The 20,133-nt window shown below is 39.7% G+C and overlaps 2 protein-coding genes across 4 annotated transcripts; both read left to right on the forward strand.

The window, feature by feature from the left end:
* Positions 1-32: 32 nt before the first annotated feature.
* On the forward strand, positions 33-6,018 carry LOC137829242 (uncharacterized). The gene has a single exon (XM_068636041.1). It carries the CDS (start codon positions 589-591, stop codon positions 6,016-6,018), a length of 5,430 nt encoding a protein of 1,809 aa, XP_068492142.1. The 5' UTR covers positions 33-588.
* Positions 6,019-8,125: 2,107 nt separating this feature from the next.
* On the forward strand, positions 8,126-19,918 carry LOC137828468 (nuclear pore complex protein NUP1-like). Of its 3 annotated transcripts, XM_068635065.1 has the most exons (10): positions 8,126-8,483; positions 8,747-8,793; positions 13,753-13,877; positions 14,959-15,154; positions 15,266-15,568; positions 15,640-15,726; positions 15,817-16,563; positions 16,783-16,969; positions 17,132-17,384; positions 18,041-19,918. In XM_068635065.1, the coding sequence occupies exons 1-10, from the start codon at positions 8,219-8,221 to the stop codon at positions 19,518-19,520; spliced, it is 3,690 nt and encodes a 1,229-aa protein (XP_068491166.1). In that variant the 5' UTR covers positions 8,126-8,218; the 3' UTR covers positions 19,521-19,918. The 3 variants fall into 3 exon arrangements, with proteins under 3 accessions (XP_068491166.1, XP_068491168.1, XP_068491167.1); XM_068635067.1 differs by having other exon boundaries at positions 16,783-17,384; XM_068635066.1 differs by lacking the exon at positions 13,753-13,877 and having other exon boundaries at positions 8,141-8,483; positions 16,783-17,384.
* The last annotated feature ends 215 nt before the right edge of the window (positions 19,919-20,133 follow it).

The raw sequence follows: 20,133 nt of genomic DNA on the forward strand, positions 1-20,133 counted from the left end.
TATTCATGGTAAAATCATCACAAAATCCTGCGTCTTATACGACTCTTCGTCCTTCCATGACCTCTAGCCGGACGAACGAGTGGTTTATGTCGAATAAATCTAATTTAATCCAGAACGTGGTTACACGTGTAGAAAAGAGCAGTTATAACAACCATTGACGAAGTAAAAACACGTCCTCTAGACCACTCCCCTGGTTTTCAGGAAACCACCAGGCACGACCCAAAGACCACTAAGCATGTCTCTAACCATCAACTGATTGGCCCACATGGCCAAGGCCCAGGTCAACCTACTAAAGGGACTTCTGAAAAGGGGGGAAAGGTACGTTTTCCATACTATCAGAGAATTCTCACTTGAGCACCATCGCTGACTTGAGCGTCGGAGTGCAATCGCAGGTACCCCCGCCGGCCGACCGAAGCACGCGAAGAGAAAGAAGACTTGAAGAATAGGACAACCAAGAGTGAAGAAGACACCTTGTATCGACGTGGATCAACATTACTCAGTCCCCAATATCCATACAGGTACAATTGGCGCCCACCGTGGGGCCCGAGTAATCATTATTCCCAGACCCAAGGATCCCAACGCTTGAAGATGGACTCAACGGCAAACAACAACAATGATATCTCCGAAGAGCATAGGACCATACTCCAAACCCTCCAGATTCAGATGCAGGAGTTACTCCAAAAAGGAGTCATCGATCAACTTCGCCAGGATGAAGAAAGGAAAAGACGAGAAGAAGAGCGTCAACAACACGCAGAGGAGATAGCACAATTGAAAGAACAGAACAAGAGATTGTTGGATAGACTTGAGCAATCTGAACGCGAAGGGCATTCACGTGCACCTTCTCCATCACCGTTCCAATCAGGAACAAGAACAATAGCCCAGGCTATACCTCACACGTCACTCGTTCAACACACCCGTCAGAGTGCAAAGCCAGTAACCCCAAACGAGGTAGCAAACCCGAAAGGCCATCCGTTCACTGATGACATCATAGCCACTCCTCTCCCTGACAAGTGGAGGGGCCTAACGATAAACCTTTATGACGGTTCCACAGACCCAGACGAACATCTGAATATATTTAGAACTCAAATGACCCTTTACACAACCGACCGAACGGTATGGTGTAAAGTCTTCCCCACCTCTCTCAGGGAAGGCCCCCTTGGATGGTTTTCGGACCTTCCACCCAATTCCATTGCAAGCTTCGACGCTTTGGAATTGAAGTTCACCACGCAATACGCCACAAGTAGACCTCATCGGACATCCTCCATGTCTCTTCTAAATGTCAAACAAGAAAGGGGAGAATCATTGAGAACATTCATGAACAGATTTAGCAAAGTGTGTATGAACATTCGTAATCTTAATCCAGAAATAGCCATGCATCATTTGGTCTCGCCCATACTACCAGGAAGGTTCACTGAAAGCCTTATCAAACGACCTCCGTGCAATATGGATGAATTAAGAACAAGAGCAACAAAGTTCATGCAGATAGAAGAACATATTGACTACCATCGAAAAACTTATGCTGAGAACACGGACAATAGCAAAGGAATTCGTCCCCCCACAATACCGACCGACCGAGAACGACATCGCCCCAATAGGGGACCCCGTTTCCACAACTACACTCCCTTGATTGTACCAAGGGGTAAGGTTCTCGACGAAGCACTGCAGATTGAATTGATTCCGACATTGAGGCCATCACAAACCCCTCCCAATGCCGACACCAGTAAACGTTGCCAATACCATCGTAACTATGGCCACACGACCGAAGGATGCCAAGCACTGAAAGATAAAATTGAAGAGCTCGTCCAGGCCGGTCATCTGCGCAAGTTCGTGAAAACCACCATCACTGCACCCAGGTCACCCCAGCGTGATCATGATCCCCGCGAACGTTCGGGACGAAGAGACGACCGGACCCGTGACAACCACTATCGTTCAAGCAGAAGAAAAAGAAGCGAAAGTCCGATCAGACGAACGAGGCCTAAAAGCGAAAGCCCTGAACGTAGAAGTCGAACTAAACAAAAAGTTCGCACAGTCATCAATACAATCGCTGGACCGGTGTCGCTCGGTCAGCCCCCTCAAGAAATTAATTACATTGCAGGCGGCTTTGCGGGTGGAGGATGCTCTAATTCGGCAAGGAAAAAACATTTGAGAGCAATTCAATCCGTTCATTCGACTCCCACACAACGCCGACCGCATATACCACCAATCACTTTCACTGACGAAGACTTCACAGCAATCGATCCATCTCAAGATGACCCCATGGTAATAACTGTGGAGATAGATAAATTTGCAATTGCAAAAGTTTTGGTAGATCAGGGTAGCTCGGTCGACATCCTATATTGGGAAACGTTTAAGAAGATGAAGATTCCAGAAGCAGAGATACAACCCTACAACGAGCAGATAGTTGGTTTCTCAGGGGAAAGAGTGGATACGAAAGGATTTATCGATCTATACACCACGTTCGGGGATGATTACCTCAGCAAGACCATCAACATACGATATCTACTCGTTAATGCCAATACATCGTACAATATTTTGCTCGGTCGACCATCTATCAACAGATTGAAAGCCATTGTCTCAACTCCTCATTTAGCTATGAAGTTCCCCTCGGTCAATGGAGACATAGCAACCGTACATATAGACCAGAAGACAGCACGAGAGTGTTATGTAGCTAGCCTGAAGGTGGAGCCGACCCGAAGGCTTTATACCACGTCAGCCGAACGGACCACAGAGCGAAGAGGTCGGTCAACAGAAAGACGCTCCAGAGGAAGAGAATCTAGAAGACACTTGGTCGCTTTAGTCGATCTAGATCCTCGACTGGATGATCCCCGAATGGAAGCAGGAGAAGATCTTCAACCCATATTCCTTCGGGACAAAGACCGGAAAACATACATGGGAACATCCCTCAAACCAGACGACCGAGAGACGATCGGTAAAACATTAACAAAGAACGCTGATCTTTTCGCCTGGACGGCTGCAGACATGCCAGGGGTAAAATCAGATGTGATTACCCATCGATTGTCTGTTTATACAGAGGCCAGGCCGATCGCTCAAAAGAAAAGGAAACTAGGTGAAGAACGGCGGAAAGCCGCACGAGAAGAAACCGACAAGCTAATTCAAGCTGGTTTTATTCAAAAGGCCCACTATACGACATGGCTAGCCAATGTAGTGATGGTAAAAAAGACGAATGGAAAATGGAGAATGTGCGTAGACTACACAGACCTTAACAAAGCGTGCCCAAAGGACTCATATCCTCTACCTACTATCGACCGGCTGGTCGACGGTGCAGCCGGTCATCAAATCCTAAGTTTCCTTGATGCTTATTCAGGTTACAATCAAATACAAATGTACCACCGTGATCGAGAAAAAACCGCGTTTAGAACAGATTCTGATAATTTCTTCTATGAAGTCATGCCGTTCGGCCTCAAGAATGCAGGAGCCACATACCAACGACTCATGGATCACGTATTCCACGACATGATCGGTCGGAATGTAGAAGTATACGTTGACGACATCGTCGTCAAATCAGACTCTTGCGAACAACATGTTTCTGACTTAAAAGAGGTTTTTCAAGCCTTGCGTCAATACCGCATGCGTTTAAACCCGGAGAAGTGCGCGTTCGGCGTAGAAGGGGGGAAGTTCTTAGGCTTCATGCTCACACATCGGGGTATAGAGGCTAATCCAGAAAAATGCAAGGCAATCACCGAAATGCGAAGTCCCAACGGACTCAAAGAGATCCAGAGACTAGTCGGCCGTCTCACTTCGTTGTCTCGATTCGTACCTAAGCTTGCCGAACGAACGAGACCCATCATAAAACTTCTGAAGAAGACAAGTAAATTTGAATGGACAGATGAATGTGAACAAAATTTCCAACAGTTAAAAGCATTTCTGGCATCTCCACCGGTCATCCAGAAACCGAACGCACGGGAACCCATTGTGGTCTACCTCGCCGTCTCCAATGAAGCGGTGAGTTCCGCTCTGGTACAAGAAATTGAAGCGGAAGAACGACCGGTATATTTTGTAAGTCGAGTCTTACATGACGCAGAAACCCGGTACCAAATGGTCGAAAAAGTTGCCTTCGCTTTGGTCATCACCGCACGACGGATGCGGATGTATTTCCAAAATCACAAGGTCATTGTTAGGACTAACTATCCCATTATGAAGATTCTCACCAAACCTGACCTCGCCGGACGAATGATAGGTTGGGCAGTCGAACTGTCAGAATTCCACATCGAATACCAACCCAGGGGAGCCATCAAGTCCCAAGCCCTCGCCGACTTCACAGCAGAACTCACTCCCTATCTGACCGAACGGACTCCCCGATGGACACTATACGTAGATGGGTCATCTAACAGTCGTTCGTCCGGAGCAGGAGTTGTACTTGAAGGACCAGGGGAGATTGTTGTCGAACAAGCCATGAAATTTGAATTTAAAACTTCCAATAATCAAGCCGAATACGAAGCTATAATCGCAGGTTTGCATCTGGCGATTGAATTGGAGGTAACAAATATAACTTGTAAAAGCGACTCCCGTCTAGTCGTCGGACAGCTTACAGGGGAGTATGAGGTAAGAGAAACATTACTCCAACAGTATTTTCATTTCGTAAAAAATCTTCTAAACAGGTTCAAAGAAATCTCCTTCCAACACGTACGGAGGGAAAATAATACTAGGGCGGACGCTCTATCGAGATTGGCTACCCTAAAAAAGAAAGGCGCCCACCGGTCGGCCATACACGTGACCCTGGCTAAACCAAGTGTTGGTACCGAAGAATGCATGGCGACTGACACCCAACCTAACTGGATGACTCCCATAAAACAATATCTTACCGATGGTGTATGCGATCCACATTTGGAGAAAACGATGAAGTTACAAGCCGCCCGATACATACTGATTGGCGAAGATCTTTACAGGAGAGGGTATTCCCGTCCCCTCCTAAAATGCCTTGGTCCAGAACAAGTCACTTATGTAATGACCGAGTTACACGAAGGGATATGCGGAACCCATTCAGGAGCGCGAACTATGTCCGCCAAAATTCTAAGAGCAGGATACTACTGGCCGACCTTACAAGGAGACTGCACTGAATACGTTCAAAAGTGCGTGAAATGTCAAGAGTTCGGCACCCTATTGCACCAAAAACCAGAGCATTTGCACTACATCCTATCCCCTTGGCCGTTCGTGAAATGGGGAATGGATATTATCGGACCTTTCACACCCGGAAAAGGGCAATGCAAGTTCCTACTGGTGGGTATAGATTACTTTACCAAATGGATTGAGGCTGAACCACTAACAGCCATCACCGCCCGGAACGTACAAAGCTTTGTGTGGAAAAACATTGTCTGCAGGTTCGGCCTACCTCAGATCATTATCACAGACAACGGTCGACAGTTCACCGACCGTGGGCTAGCTGAATTCTATGAGAAACTTCACATCAAACATATAACGAGTTCGGTCGAACACCCTCAAACCAACGGTCAGGCGGAAGCCGCCAACAAAGTTATTCTCAATGAGTTAAAGAAGAGACTTGGCCCGTCCAAGGGAAATTGGACTGAAGAATTGTTAGAGGTTCTGTGGGCTTATCGTTGTACTCCCCAGTCAACAACTCAAGAAACACCTTATAGCCTGACGTACGGCACAAAAGCCATGATTCCGGTCGAAATCGGCGAGCCTTCACTACGCCGACAGACGTTAGACCTAGACTTAAACAAGGAAAGTCTACTAGTCGGCCTCGACCTCATCAATGAATTAAGGGACAAATGCAAGATAAGGGAAGAAGCATGCAAGATACGAGCAGCACGAAGGTACAACTCCAAAGTGAAGCCACGAAGCTATCAGAAAGGAGATCTAGTTTGGCACATGCGCAGCGACGCCCGGAAGGACGGAGGAAAGTTTTCAAGCAATTGGGAAGGTCCGTTCCGCATCTCCGACACAACAACAGGAGGAGCTTATTACTTAGAATATTTGTCAGGAAAATCTGCACCGAGAACGTGGAATGCCACGCATCTCAAATTCTATTACAGTTGATGAATAAACTTAGTGCACTCTTTCCTCGCTCGGTAGTTTTATCCCTAAGGAGGGTTTTCTACCGAGAAGGTTTTAACGAGGCACTTTAAATCACCAATCTTGGTCAGAAATTCAGTTAATTCACCGTTCATTCGGTCGGAATACATAACGAAAGTTATCCGAATTATAACTTAAACGTTATTCACCAATCTTGGTCAGAAATTCAATTAATTCACCGTTCATTCGGTCGGAATACATAACGAAAGTTATCCGAATTATAACTTAAACGTTATTCACCAACCTTGGTCAGAAATCGAAATTATTTATGCCTCGTTCGGCATCAAAATTATTCAGAATTATTTATGCCTCGTCCGGCATCAGAATTATCTTATTACTTTAATGTAATCAGAATTATTTATGCCTCGTCCGGCATCAGAATTATCTTATTACTTTAAGGTAATCCGAATTATTTATGCCTCGTCCGGCATCAGAATTATCTTATTACTTTAAGGTAATCCGAATTATTTATGCCTCGTCCGGCATCCGAATTATCTATTAATTCATTAACCGTGCGTTCGGCCAGAATATATAACGAATTATAACTTCAACGTTATTCACCAACCTTGGTCAGAAATCGAAATTATTTATTAATTAACCGTTCATTCGGTCGAGATTATATAACTACGGCTATCCGAATCATATACTTCTTCAAAACCCGGATCTATGCTCACAACAATCTCTGCAACATAAACACGAAAGTAAGAAACAGATACGCTATTAGCCGAACGACCGCAAGAAGAAGGTGCTCACCTTTTAGTTCCGCCTACTGCTTGGACGACCCATAAAGAGCTATCAGTTCCCACGTAGGGAGCCTACACGGTAGTTGATTCACGACCATCAAAATTTCTTGGTCGATGGGAGACAAAGATTCCCAAAGCCGATGGTCAAGAGAGGTGGGATTCTCCGTCCAATAGAATGGAAATTTTGTGCCTCCAGCAGCATTATAGAATAGATTTCGTGCACCGGACGACCGCAGGGTACTCATGGTAAAATTATCACAAAAACCCCTGCGTCTCATACGACTCTTCGTCCTTCCATGACCTCGAGCCTGGGGGGCAAGTGTACCGGTCCGCACCGGACGACCGCAGGATATTCATGGTAAAATCATCACAAAACCCTGCGTCTTATACGACTCTTCGTCCTTCCATGACCTCTAGCCGGACGAACGAGTGGTTTATGTCGAATAAATCTAATTTAATCCAGAACGTGGTTACACGTGTAGAAAAGAGCAGTTATAACAACCATTGACGAAGTAAAAACACGTCCTCTAGACCACTCCCCTGGTTTTCAGGAAACCACCAGGCACGACCCAAAGACCACTAAGCATGTCTCTAACCATCAACTGATTGGCCCACATGGCCAAGGCCCAGGTCAACCTACTAAAGGGACTTCTGAAAAGGGGGGAAAGGTACGTTTTCCATACTATCAGAGAATTCTCACTTGAGCACCATCGCTGACTTGAGCGTCGGAGTGCAATCGCAGGTACCCCCGCCGGCCGACCGAAGCACGCGAAGAGAAAGAAGACTTGAAGAATAGGACAACCAAGAGTGAAGAAGACACCTTGTATCGACGTGGATCAACATTACTCAGTCCCCAATATCCATACAGGTACAATAGCCATTATCAATTTTTCACGAGAATCATAAAATATACATATATTTTTTTAATTTTATTATAAGTAATTTTTTATTATAATTAAAAAACAGTTATAGAATAAAGAAGATAAAATAATAAAATAAAATATATTAATAAAGATAAAATTGGTATATCAATACGATTTATTTTACTATTTTATCCTCTATTATAATTTTTTAAAATTTAATTAACTATTTACAATAAATAATCACATGTAATAAGATTAGAAAAATATTTATTTTATTTTTTACATTATAAAAGTTTTTTACTTAATAAGTCTACTAAGAATGGATTTTTTTATATTAAAATAAGAAAAAAAGTGGACATATAGCCCATGTGTTGTCAGTAGTTATAGACTAAATAATAATAATAACAATAATTTAATTTGTTTTGAGTTTAAGAAGTATTTGTTCTTGCAATATATACCTGTATATACCTTTTTTTTTCTGTTTCTCTCTCTACCCTTAAAACCCTACTTTCCACTCAGCATTTGCTCCTTGGCTCTCTCATTCCCCAATCCCAAGCCATGGCCACCCAAGAGAAAGATAAGGGATACGAAGGGACAGTAGGAGCAGGAGGCAAGTTTCGCAAACGTCCCTTCCGCGGCAGGACCCAAACGACGCCGTATGATCGCCCCCCAACCTCACTCAGAAACCATAATAGGAACACCACAAACAACAATGGTTGGTTCTCCAAGCTTCTGGATCCCGCTCACAGGTTAATTACTTACAGCGCTCACACTCTCTTCTCCTCCCTTTTCCGCAAGCGCCTTCCTCCTCCACCTCCTCCAGGTTTCCACCATTTCTTCCTTTCTCGGTTGTTAGGGCTTATCGGAAGCTTCACTTGTCGGCATTATGTTAATTACTTGTAAATTTTGTCGTTAGTGCTTCATATTTATGGCAGAAGGCTGGAGTTAGATTGTTTAACTAATATTATTGTTATTTAGATGGAATGCTCAGTGAACCAATTGAGAATTTTTTTATACATGCTATCTTTTTTCTTTGCGAACGAATTACCATTGACATGCATGTTGGATTTTTTTATGTGGGTGCAGAGACGGAACATAAAGTGAAGAAAAGTAATCAGCAAGAGGCTGCCTTTGTAAGTGTGCACATTTACTGTCAATTGTTTACTTGTGGGTTTATACCCTTTTGCATTACTTGTGGATTTATATCCTTGTGGGTGTCATTTTTTATATTTTATGTCAACAAATATATTATGGGTTGATTCATAGTTTGATCCAGATATAATTCCTACATTCATTTGCATTAAAGCATTCAAATTGATGCCTACGCCTCTATTTTTTCCCATTCTTATCTTTATATGTGTTCAATTGTAATCCAGAATGTACGTAGTTAGGAGGAGGATTAACAAATTAGGGCCCCGTTAATGTTTGTTGTCTGATGTTCTCCAAATTGTGGTTGGCAACATGGTAATCGTAGAATAGTACGACGATATGATTCCGAGTGTCCACGATACGAATTGCAAGAATAATCGTTTTTGCTCAGTTGTATCGTGATACGAATCGCATGTATCGTGACTTGCTTTTAAAAAAATCCTAATTTTAGTTTGAATTATTTTATAAAAACCCTAATTTTAAATTAAAAGCTTTTATAAATAAAACCCTAATTTTAATTTACCCACGAAGCCGTGCATCATTTCAAATGTTCTTCTCTGTCCTTCTTCCCTACGTTCTTCTTCGACCAACAACAACCAAGTCGCGACGGCGATGACTGCGACGACGACTGCGACAACAACTACGACTACGACTGCGAACGGAAACTACGACGTCCTTCTTCTCTCAAACAACAACGACTGAGCTTGAAGGTGTGAACGACAACAACGACAGCGGCAAAACTCACGGTGACAACAACGAACAAAACCAGTTGTCGAAGGCAGAAAAAACCTTAGAGGAGGTTTAGGGGAGGTTTTTTTGCTGCTGTCTTCATTTATTAAGATGAGTAAAACAAAAAAGGGAGTCAGACATTACATGGAAGTATTGTGAAAGTCTTCCAACAAATAAACTACAAGTAAAATGTAAGTTTTGCTCTCATACTTGTTGGGGTGGAATAGCAAGGATGAAACATCATCTTGTTGGAACAAAGAAAGACGTTATCCCCTGTTGCAGTATTCCATATGAGGTGAAGACAATCTTTTTGAAGTTGCTGGAAGATAAAGGAAAAAAGAAAGAGAAGATGAACTTGGATTGTGGAGAAGTTACAAGAGAAGTAAGAAAGAATGATTTGCACCAAATGACAATCAATGCATCTTACAAGAACATAGAAGATGTAATTCAAGAAATTTGCAATTGTATTTATGGTAATGCATTGCCATTTAATCTTGTTAGGAGCCCTCTTTTCATCTAGATGCTAAAGGCGGTTGGAGACTATGGGAAAGGTTTAAAACCTCCTTATCATGAGGTAAGGGTATCCTATCTGAAAAAAAGTAGTGGATAAGGTACAAAAATGTCTAGAAAAATATACAAGTGATTGGGAGAAATGGGGATGCATACTGATGTGTGATGGTTGGACTGATAGAAAAGGAAGATCACTCACTAATTTTCTTGTTAACCGTCCAAGTGGTACTGTTTTTTTTGAAATCCATTGACACTAGTGATGTGATAAAGGATGGGAAAAAAATGTACAAATTATTGGACAACATAGTGGATGAAATTGGAGAAGAGCATGTTGTCCAAGTAGTTACAGATGGTGTTTCTAACCTTGTGACAACTAGAAGAATATTAATGGAAAAAAGAACCAAATTATTTTGGTCCCCGTATGCAGCTCATTGGCTTGATCTAATTCTTGAGGATATTGGAGATCTTTCGGTATTTTACAATACCATTGGCAATGCAAACAAAGTTACCACTTACATATATAGGCACACACGAGTTCTTAATTTGTATAGGAAGCATTCTAATAGAAGGGAATTAGCAAGACCAATTGTCACACGTTTTGCTACTGCTTATCTTACATTAAATTGTATTAAGCAACAAAAAAATGCTCTTAGATCAATGTTTGCTTTAGAGGAATGGGCTACTTGTCCACATGCTACCAAAAATGAGGCCAAACAAGTCATGAATCTAGTGTTAAGTGATGGAAGATTTTGGAGATCTATCACATATTGCCTTAAATGTGTAAATCCACTCGTAAAAGTGTTGAGGCTTGTAGATGGTGATGCAAAACTAGCCATGCGATATATTTATAAAGCAATGGACAGAGCTAAAGAGAAAATTGCTGAAAATTTCCAAAAGCAAGAAACAAGATATAAAAAAGTTTGGAACTAGGTGGAATTTACAACTACATAGGCCTCTCCATGTAGCTGCCTATTACCTCAATCCTAGGTAAGCTAAATTACTTCTAAACTTCTCCTACTAAGTAACAATATATTCTTTGCTCTCATTAACTTATTTTTCATTGTGTTAGATATCACCATGACAAAAATTTCAATCCGGATAGTGAGGTATTGGTTGGTTTATATGAGACATTTCAAATAATGGTTTTAGATGCAAGAATAAGAGTTGCAATAGATCAACAACTTGAGAAGTCTAAGGGAGCTAAAAGGCTTTTTGGAATGGACATGGCAATAGATTCTAGAAATATGAAACAACCCAGTAATTAAATTACTCATTACAATTCTTATATGATTTATAAACCTTTAATTATATTATAGTTAAATACATGTTTGTTTTGACATCTCTTTGGTGGGAGAGTTATGGGGGAGAAGGTAAAGAGTTACAAAAGGTAGCCATGAAAATTTTGAGCCTCACATGTAGTGCAACATGATGTGAAAGGAATTGGAGCACATTTGACCAAGGGCATACTAAGAGAAGAAATAGATTGGAACAACAAAAATTAAATGCTCTTGTGTATGTGAAGTACAATCCTCAACTTGAGATGAGACAAAAGAGTAGAGAAAGAGAAGGGGGAAACTTATGATCCCATATGCTTGTCAGATATTGAATCAGATGATGAATGAATCACTGAAAAAGAAAATCCTTGTTTGTCTATTGATTCCTCTTGGATGGATATACATGAGTGTTTTGATGTTAAGGAGGGAGCTCCAAGCAAGAAAAGGAAGAGAGGTAATTATATTTTTTAGAACTATAACTTGAAATGAAAGTTCAACTAACTATAACTAATTCAAATTTATTTGTTTTTCTTTTGCTAATATAGGTCCTAGAAATTTAAATACCAAGATCAATAAAAATGGAAAATCCATAGTAGAAGATGAGGAAGAAATTGAAGACTTTCAAGAAGTTTTAATGGAAGATGAAGATGACTTGAGTGATGTACATGTTGATTAAGAGTTCAAAACCTACTTAAAATTAGGTTTTTTTGCCCTATTTTTTGCCCATTTAAAACATTATACTTATTGCAATCCATAATACATATTTTTTTTTATCTCTAGCACAACACCTTTCGCCATAACCCGTTATGGTTTCCGTTATAACTTTATAAAGGATTTATGGGGTCTCCGATATGATCCGTTATCCGATATTGATAACACTGATATATGTAGATACAACACTCAAAATGAAATGAGGTTGTTTTGTTATTAATTGCATCTTTGCATTTCTACATATCTTATATATTTAATTATATCACATTTTTTAATGTTTATGAATCTTACGATTCACGATACGAAACGATACACGATTCAGAAAATCAGCTCTCCAATATACTACTTGTATCTCGATTCAACTAGCATGGTTGGCAATGACATTAGTTATATACCTTGGACATATAAGGACATGTGATTGGTGGCATCACTTGTAGGCTAGAACTAGCAAACCTTTTTCCTGAAAAATAATTTGTCCCTCTTTGACCAAGGTGATGTAGGGAAATGCTTGTTGACATCAATCATTATGCACCTTGCTTCTTAAGGAGTCCATTTCTCGATTGTTTAAACTTAAAAAATGTAATTTTGCAATCCAGGGTGTTTAGAGGTTTTGCCAGAGGCTATTATTTTTAGTTTGTGTGAAAGCAAAAATAAAACAACTATTTTTATTTTTTTCTTTCAGGAACACATAATACAATTACCTTCTAATTGTTAAACACTTTTCCTTTAGAAAAAGCTAAAACAAATGAACACTAAGGTTTTCAGTTGTGCTACTCATGTATTATTCCAGTATGTTGAATGATTTTGTAGTATATCTGATTTTTTATTCCTGTAATGCTTTGTCCGAGAGATTAAGGGAATTTGACTTGTATTTATTTGGAATGATAGAGGTAAAAATCTGATGATGACATGCTTTAAACTTGTTTTATCATGACAACTGTCATTGATATTCGATTATGAATTTAACTAGTTTTATATACTATAGAGTCTATAGAATATTTAAAAAGTTTTAATTATTGGTAGATTTGTGCTCTAGAGAAAATGCTGCATGCTATTTTTTTAACTAACCTGCATGAAAATATATTTGTCCTTTTTGTAAATTTATGCAATTCTGTATTTTGCATAGCTTAGGCAAGTCACACTGGGAAGTTATTTTGAATTTGAAATTTTAAAACTTCTCTTTACTCTGCCAATTTTCTAAATAATTATTAAGATTATCATTAATGAATAGTTATTAAAAGCTTCAAAGAATTCTTTTGATTGCTAAAAATAACAGTGCATGCTGTGATATGATTACTAGTAATCATACATTTTTACCTGATGGGTGATTTATATTATTCACTGCTAGTTCCTGTACTGTTTATTTTATTTGGGGGTAGCACCTTTCTTCTGTGATTGACTGAATCTGTTACTGGTATTTTTATGCTTGATACTCCCCTACTATTACATTTTCCTCGTGTATCGGGGGTGGTTAATTTATTTCATGAAATGATCTACTTTGAGTATGTAGCGGTATGCTTGAAGTGTTTTGTAGAGAATCATTAAAGTAATATTGGTAAAAATTGCCTATTTCATCGAGTTGCTTCCAGTGCCTGATAATCAATTTTCATTTCTATTGACTATAGAGCATTCCAGATGCAATGCTCTGATTTGGTTGGTGAAATAGTTTTCTTATTGTTGTCTCCATTTTGCTTTGTCATCATGTTACTTGACAAACAGGTTGCAAACAATTCCTCTGGCATGCAACAAGTACCTGTTGGTGAAAGTGATACTCAAATTAATTGTTCTGATGAGGATGGATTAACTGAACTTGAGAAACTATTAAAACAGAAGACTTTCAGCAGGTTTGAGTTTGTCATGTGTGTTAGCATAAATAGAAATAAGATATGTAACACTATTAATATCTGTAGGATTTGATTGTGATTGGACTTCGTTTGTATACACTATCATATATTATATAGTTATTAATGCATGTGTTTGTTGTATCAAGACACAATTGTCTTAAGGTTTTGGGTTGTAGATGGTGTCAGGTCTTTTATATGGGTGAACTCATGACTCATTAAATCCAAATCTCCGTAATATTTCTACTTAAAGAACCCAACTCCGGTCTTTTAGGTTAAAATTGGTACTTTTATTGAGTGTTGAGGTACAAAATTGTCTGCTTAATGCTTATAGGTTAGATTATGGTGCAATACAAAATACAGTTGAAGTTGTCAAAGAGAGAAGGACTACTATCAGGTCAATGTTGATATTTTGGATTCTGCTCTTGTAATTACTCCTGATATAATACTTTTTTGCTCAAAGGCAACATTGCAGAGTCCTGTGACAAAAGCAGGAGACTATTAAAACAGAACTGAACTTGAGAAACTATTAAAACACTATTAAAACAGAAGACTTTCAGCAGGTTTGAGTTCGTCATGTGTTTTAGTATGTAGCACTAAATAGAAATAAGACACAATTACCCAAATCATAACATGTTGTGCTACCATTGTCTGATAGATGTTCCACTTCAAGGTATTCTGTGCAGAAGTAAGAAGCATAATATATTTGCTAGATGCAGTGCAGAAGTTGAATGATGAGCAATGGAAGCTGCAATATGTGAAATGAAATGGCTTAAGCAATTACTTAAAATATTTAAAACTAGGAGTTGTTTGGGATGATAAAATTTATTTGTGGCAACCAAGCTGCTCTTCACATTACCTGTAATCCACTTTCTCGTATATTTATTGTTGCTTTGTGATATTTTTCTTAATATGTTAACTTTTATGTTTTGTGAAGTTCATGTTGCTATCAATTTTTATTTTAGTTCTTCCTGTTGTCTGTAACCAGTTCATGTCATTCTGAGTTACTTTGATAATAGTATACCTCCTGTGATATTTTTTTTTTATCTTTGACTATGTACTGATATTGGCTGTTATTCCACAGATCTGAGATTGATCATTTGACGGCACTTATGCGTTCAAGAACTGTGGATGCACCTGTTAGGGAAGAAGAGAAGGGGACAGACGTGGTTCCCTCAGAATCAATGCTGCTGAGTGGGCAAAAGGAATATCCTAAAACTCCTGCACTAGAAAATGGGATTGAAAATACTGTTATTGTAACCCCACATGATATTTCAAGTGTATGAGAACATGCCTTCATAGTCTTTACATCTATGTTTGGTTGTATTCGTGGATTGGAAATTACTGTTCTCTTTGTGCTCTATCTCACAGATTGTTTTGTATGTCCCTAGTTTCCTATCGAAGATGTTGCTTCACCTGCGGAGCTTGCAAAGTCTTACATGGGTAGCAGGCATTACAAGGTATCCTCTTCAGTTTTAGGTGTGCAAACATCTGCACTTTGGGAGGATCCAACTCTTGTAAACAGGGAAAATTTTCCTCTTAACACCCCTATTATGACCATTGTACCAAGGACAACTAAATATGCTGCAGTTCATGAAAATGGTTTTATTACCTCAAGATCTCGTGGAAGATCTGCAATATATAATATGGCTCGAACACCATATGCCAGAATTTATCCAGCATCCACACTCAAGGTTTGTTCTGAATAACATTTTGGATAATAAGTTTTTGGGATCCATTTTATGACATGGTTTCTGCTTGACAGGGTGGTGAGCATGCTGTTGAAGGTGAGCCATCTTCTTCAAGTCAGTCTGCATTGAATCACGATGTGCTTTCTGGGTCTAATCCTGGGGTATGAGTACTTGTGGATTATATGTCTTGTCTTTCAGTGTTTTTTTAGATATTAATAGATTTTTGTGTTGTGTTTTTCTTATTTTTGCAGGCAGTAAAACGCAGAAGTTCAGTTTTGGATAATGATATAGGATCTGTTGGTCCTGTTCGTCGTATTCGTCAGAAGTCTAATCTTTTATATTCTAAAGGCCCAAGCTCACTTATTTCTGGTAGCTCTTTGTACGCAGATAGGAATCAAATGGTTGTGGATACTTCAAAGCAAGGGTCTTCCATGCAGAAGCCGATTCTACTGAATGAAGTTAAGCATAGCCATGTGAAATTATCCAAAGAAAATGTGGACGACACTATACCTAGTTTGAGCTCCCCCCCTTTGCCCTCAAAATCCAGTGAAATGGCTTCAAAAATACTGCAGCAACTGGATAAGTTGGTTTATCCAAAAGAAAAATCATCTGAATCAAGGGTAACAATTGTGAATGATAATTCACCAACAAAGTTGTCGCCTTCCATGCTACGTGGGCAGGCTCTTCGAAGCATGGAAATTGTAGATTCATCAAAATTGCTGGACAATATGCATGGTAATAACTTAGATGGCCCATTTGGAAATTTGTCAGGTAGTGCCCAGAATCAGAAGTTAAATTCTCAGAGAGACAAGGTAGAAAATGGTCCATTGAAGCTTGTTGCTCCTACTGATGGATTACTTCCACTCGTAACAACTGCAGATGCTACAAACCCACGTAATCAAGCCCTGTGTAGTGCAAAATCTGGGGATTCTTTTATGATAAAATCTGTTTCTGATCTGCCACGAAAGAAGAGGGCATTCCATATGAGTGCCCATGAGGTATGAGACTTTTTTTTAGTTATCCGTTTGACTGGTGTCTGTAGTTATGGTTTACAACGTTATTTTTTGTGTAGTTTTTACATTAGCTAAGCAGGAATAGCCCATGACTAACCTCTTTGCAGGCATGTTGCCTATAGCAATCTGCTGCTTCCATTTACAGCAATTTGTATCCTAGATAATATTTAATTTGTTTCTTTTCTTTTTCTCTTATTATAAAAGGATTTTCTGGATCTGGACGATGATGCTTATCCAAATGGATCTGTCTCTTCTTTTTCTCCTCTTGAGAAAGAAATGATAAGCTCCACTGCTGTGATGGGGGAAACTAATTCTGGTACTGAAGCAAATGTACAGGAGAATCCATCAGCAATATCTCTAATAATGCCACCTAAAACTTCTATAATAGATGGTAAGGCTCACATTGGAACTGCCTATAAATCTAAGGTTGGTGAGAAAGTTGATGCATCTATCTTTACGACATCATCTATCCTTGATCCAACCTACAAGCCAGTTACAGCTACACCAAATGGATCAATTGCTAAACCTCCTTTGTTTATTTCCGGGAATAAAGTGGTTTCATCAAGAGAGTTCACAGCTCCTATTGCTCCACCAAAGGAGATAACCAAATCAGGTCCTACATTTGGGTTGGCAAAGGTTGTTTCATCAAAGGATCTTGTTGCTGATGCTCCATTGGTGGAATTTGGCTCCAATAAAAATGTCAAAAAGGTTTCACCAATTCCCTTCACGGCTTCATCATCAGTTGGTGCTGAACCCTCTTTTCTGAAATTTGGTGCTTCTGACTCAAACCTGGGAAGTTCAATCAGGTTAGTATATAATTTAATGTGCTTTTGAACAAATCTCAACATAATTCTTTACACATCTAGGCTGTTTTTTGGGGTTTGTTTGTTCTTCCTTTACTTTTCTCTCATGGTTTTTCGGCAAGGGTATCAACAGCTATAGATACTATTACCTTTCGAGTTATAGATATTATTTAAATGGGTTTTTTCCTCAACTTTTTTTCTGCCTTTTGACTTTAGTATAATTTGTATCATATGACTTTTGAATATTGTCAACTCCTTTTGTTTTGACTATGGGGATGACATTTCTATTTTATGATTTTATTCTCGCCAAAATTCTGGATTTCTTTGGTTTCCTTTGAAATAGTAGTCTGGTCAATATACAGAAAAACAGAAAGGGAAAAACTTAGCTTTAGTTCCCAGCCATGTAGAAACTTGTGCGTGTTCCCCTTAGTTGAACCATCCCCCTTTACATTTGAATCATTATATTCTTATTCCTCTCCTTAACTCACTTGCATCACCTCATAAGCCATTCCCCCTTTACAGCCTTTAACCAGTGAGAATGTTCTTGTTTGATTTCTGGGATGTACCATAATTGTTGTTATTGCTCTTTTTTTTGCATTGGACAATTGAAACTGGAGAAATATTTGGTATCATACAGTATTACGGTGGTTAATGTGCAGGACAACTACCGTTGATGGAGCAACTGATTCTATACCAAAAGCTCGTCAATCTGATAATGGTAATGCTGAGACTACTAACGCTACTAGAACTTCTGTTGGGGCATCAGAACTTGCTAATTTATCTCCAGCATCAACATCATTTTTGACATCATCCAAGAGTATATTCAATTTTGGCAACAATTCAAATCAAAATAATGGGTCTCTTGCAAGCCCTTCACTTTCTTCTTTTCCACCCCCTGTAGCTGGTACTTTTACCAGTCAGAATATATTATCCGCTGCCAAAATCAGTGGCATTAGTGCCATCGCAGATTCTAATGGCAGTAGCATGGCAACTATGACGCCTGCCACAATTGCATCAAGTAATAGCAGTTTTTCTTCTACCCCAGTGGTGGCATCTTCATATCCAACAACTTCCATTTTCAAATTTGGATCCTCTCCTGTTCCACCAGCAGGTTTACCTGTATCATCTTCTGGTTTAGAACCGCTGGAAACTAAAAGCAGTCAGGATGCAGGAGTTGGTAGTCTTAGCAGCCCTGCCTTTGGTAATACATCTGCAGGGTATGGTATTTTTGGCTTCAGCTCTTCGGCAACCAAAACTGTAAATAGCCAGTCGAGTTCTGTTGGTGCTTGCAGTGGTTCTGTGCTTGGTGCCCAGGCTTCTACCCCCAGTGGGTTAGAAGCATGTAATCAGACTCAGTCAGTTCCATTTGGTTCATCTGCATCTTCCCTGTCATATGGGTTAACTGGGAACACAACTTTTTCTTTGAGCAGTTTTTCATCTCCTTCATCCAGCCCTGCTTTTTCTTCTGGGAGTTCATTGTTTCCTTCCAGTCCTGCCACTGATGTTTTCAATTCTGGCACAACTTTTGGACTTATCAACTCGGCTTCCTGTTCAGCAGTAAACTCCTTTAGCTCCAATACTAGTACAAGTTCTCCAATTTTTGGGTCTAGTTGGCAGCCCAGCAAGTCTCCATTTGGTTCCATATTTAGTTCGTCGTCTTTATCTTCTTCTGGATCTTCCCTTGGAACATCCACTGCATGTGCCAGTTCACCAGCAATGTTTTTATCTACCTCCAGTGCATCAACTCCTCAATTTTCATTCACTTCAGCTGCAGGATCTACCTCTACGCAGCATGCTTTTGGAAGTCCTACTCCCACCTTTGCATTTGGCTCAGCTCCTGTTAATAATCAGATGAGCATGGAAGTTGGTATGACTGAGGATACAGTTAAAGGAACTCCACCAGCCACTTCTGTATTTGCTCAGCAACCTGCCCCACTTCAATCAAATTTTGTATTTGGAGCATCAACTCCCCCAGGAGCCAGTCCTTTCCAGTTTGGTAGTCAACAGAATATTGCTCCACAGAACCCTTCGTTTCAGACTTCTGCCAGTCTAGGAGGGAGTTTCTCATTGGGCACAGGTGGTGGTGACAAATCTGGTAGAAAAATTGTGAAAGTTAAAAGCAAACAACGAAAGAAGTAGGAACATTGTTTATGAAAATGGTTGCCTTCTATCAGTGCTCGGGGCTACGCATGTTGTGCAAGAAGTAAATTCTGAAAGAGTGATTGCTGGTTATTGCTGCTCAGTTGGCAGTCTGGACAATATTTGCTATTGCTAATCAGCAAATACAAGCTTGTCAGTCTTCTTTGTCCTTCCATACTCAATTTTGTAATACTATATGATATGAAGAAACGTGCTGTACTAGTTATGGCTTTAGATCAGAGTCCATAATTTGGCCAGTTGTGATGATATTCACAGAGATCGCTGTATCCTTGCTACTTGTAATATATAGCCAGAATTAGTCAATGTATAGCTTAGATGGTTGTACATTCACAATTCCAGTGAGCAATCTGTGAAATGATTATTACCGATATTCTGTTTCCTGTTTGCCATATATTTTAATAAAATGTTTTTGTTTTGTTTAGAAACCCATAAAATTCAAGACAGTGAGTGTACTGCTTGTGGCACAAGTAAACAAGATAAAAATCCGTGCTAATGAGAAACATTCAGAAATGCAAGCCGTCTTGTTGCAGAGTTACAGGTGTTTGTGACCAGTGCGACCTTGTGTCGAATCCTGAATGACAGTTTGCAAGCC

This window comes from Phaseolus vulgaris, chromosome 7, assembly GCF_000499845.2.
Source record: "Phaseolus vulgaris cultivar G19833 chromosome 7, P. vulgaris v2.0, whole genome shotgun sequence".
Taxonomy (NCBI): Eukaryota; Viridiplantae; Streptophyta; class Magnoliopsida; order Fabales; family Fabaceae; genus Phaseolus; species Phaseolus vulgaris.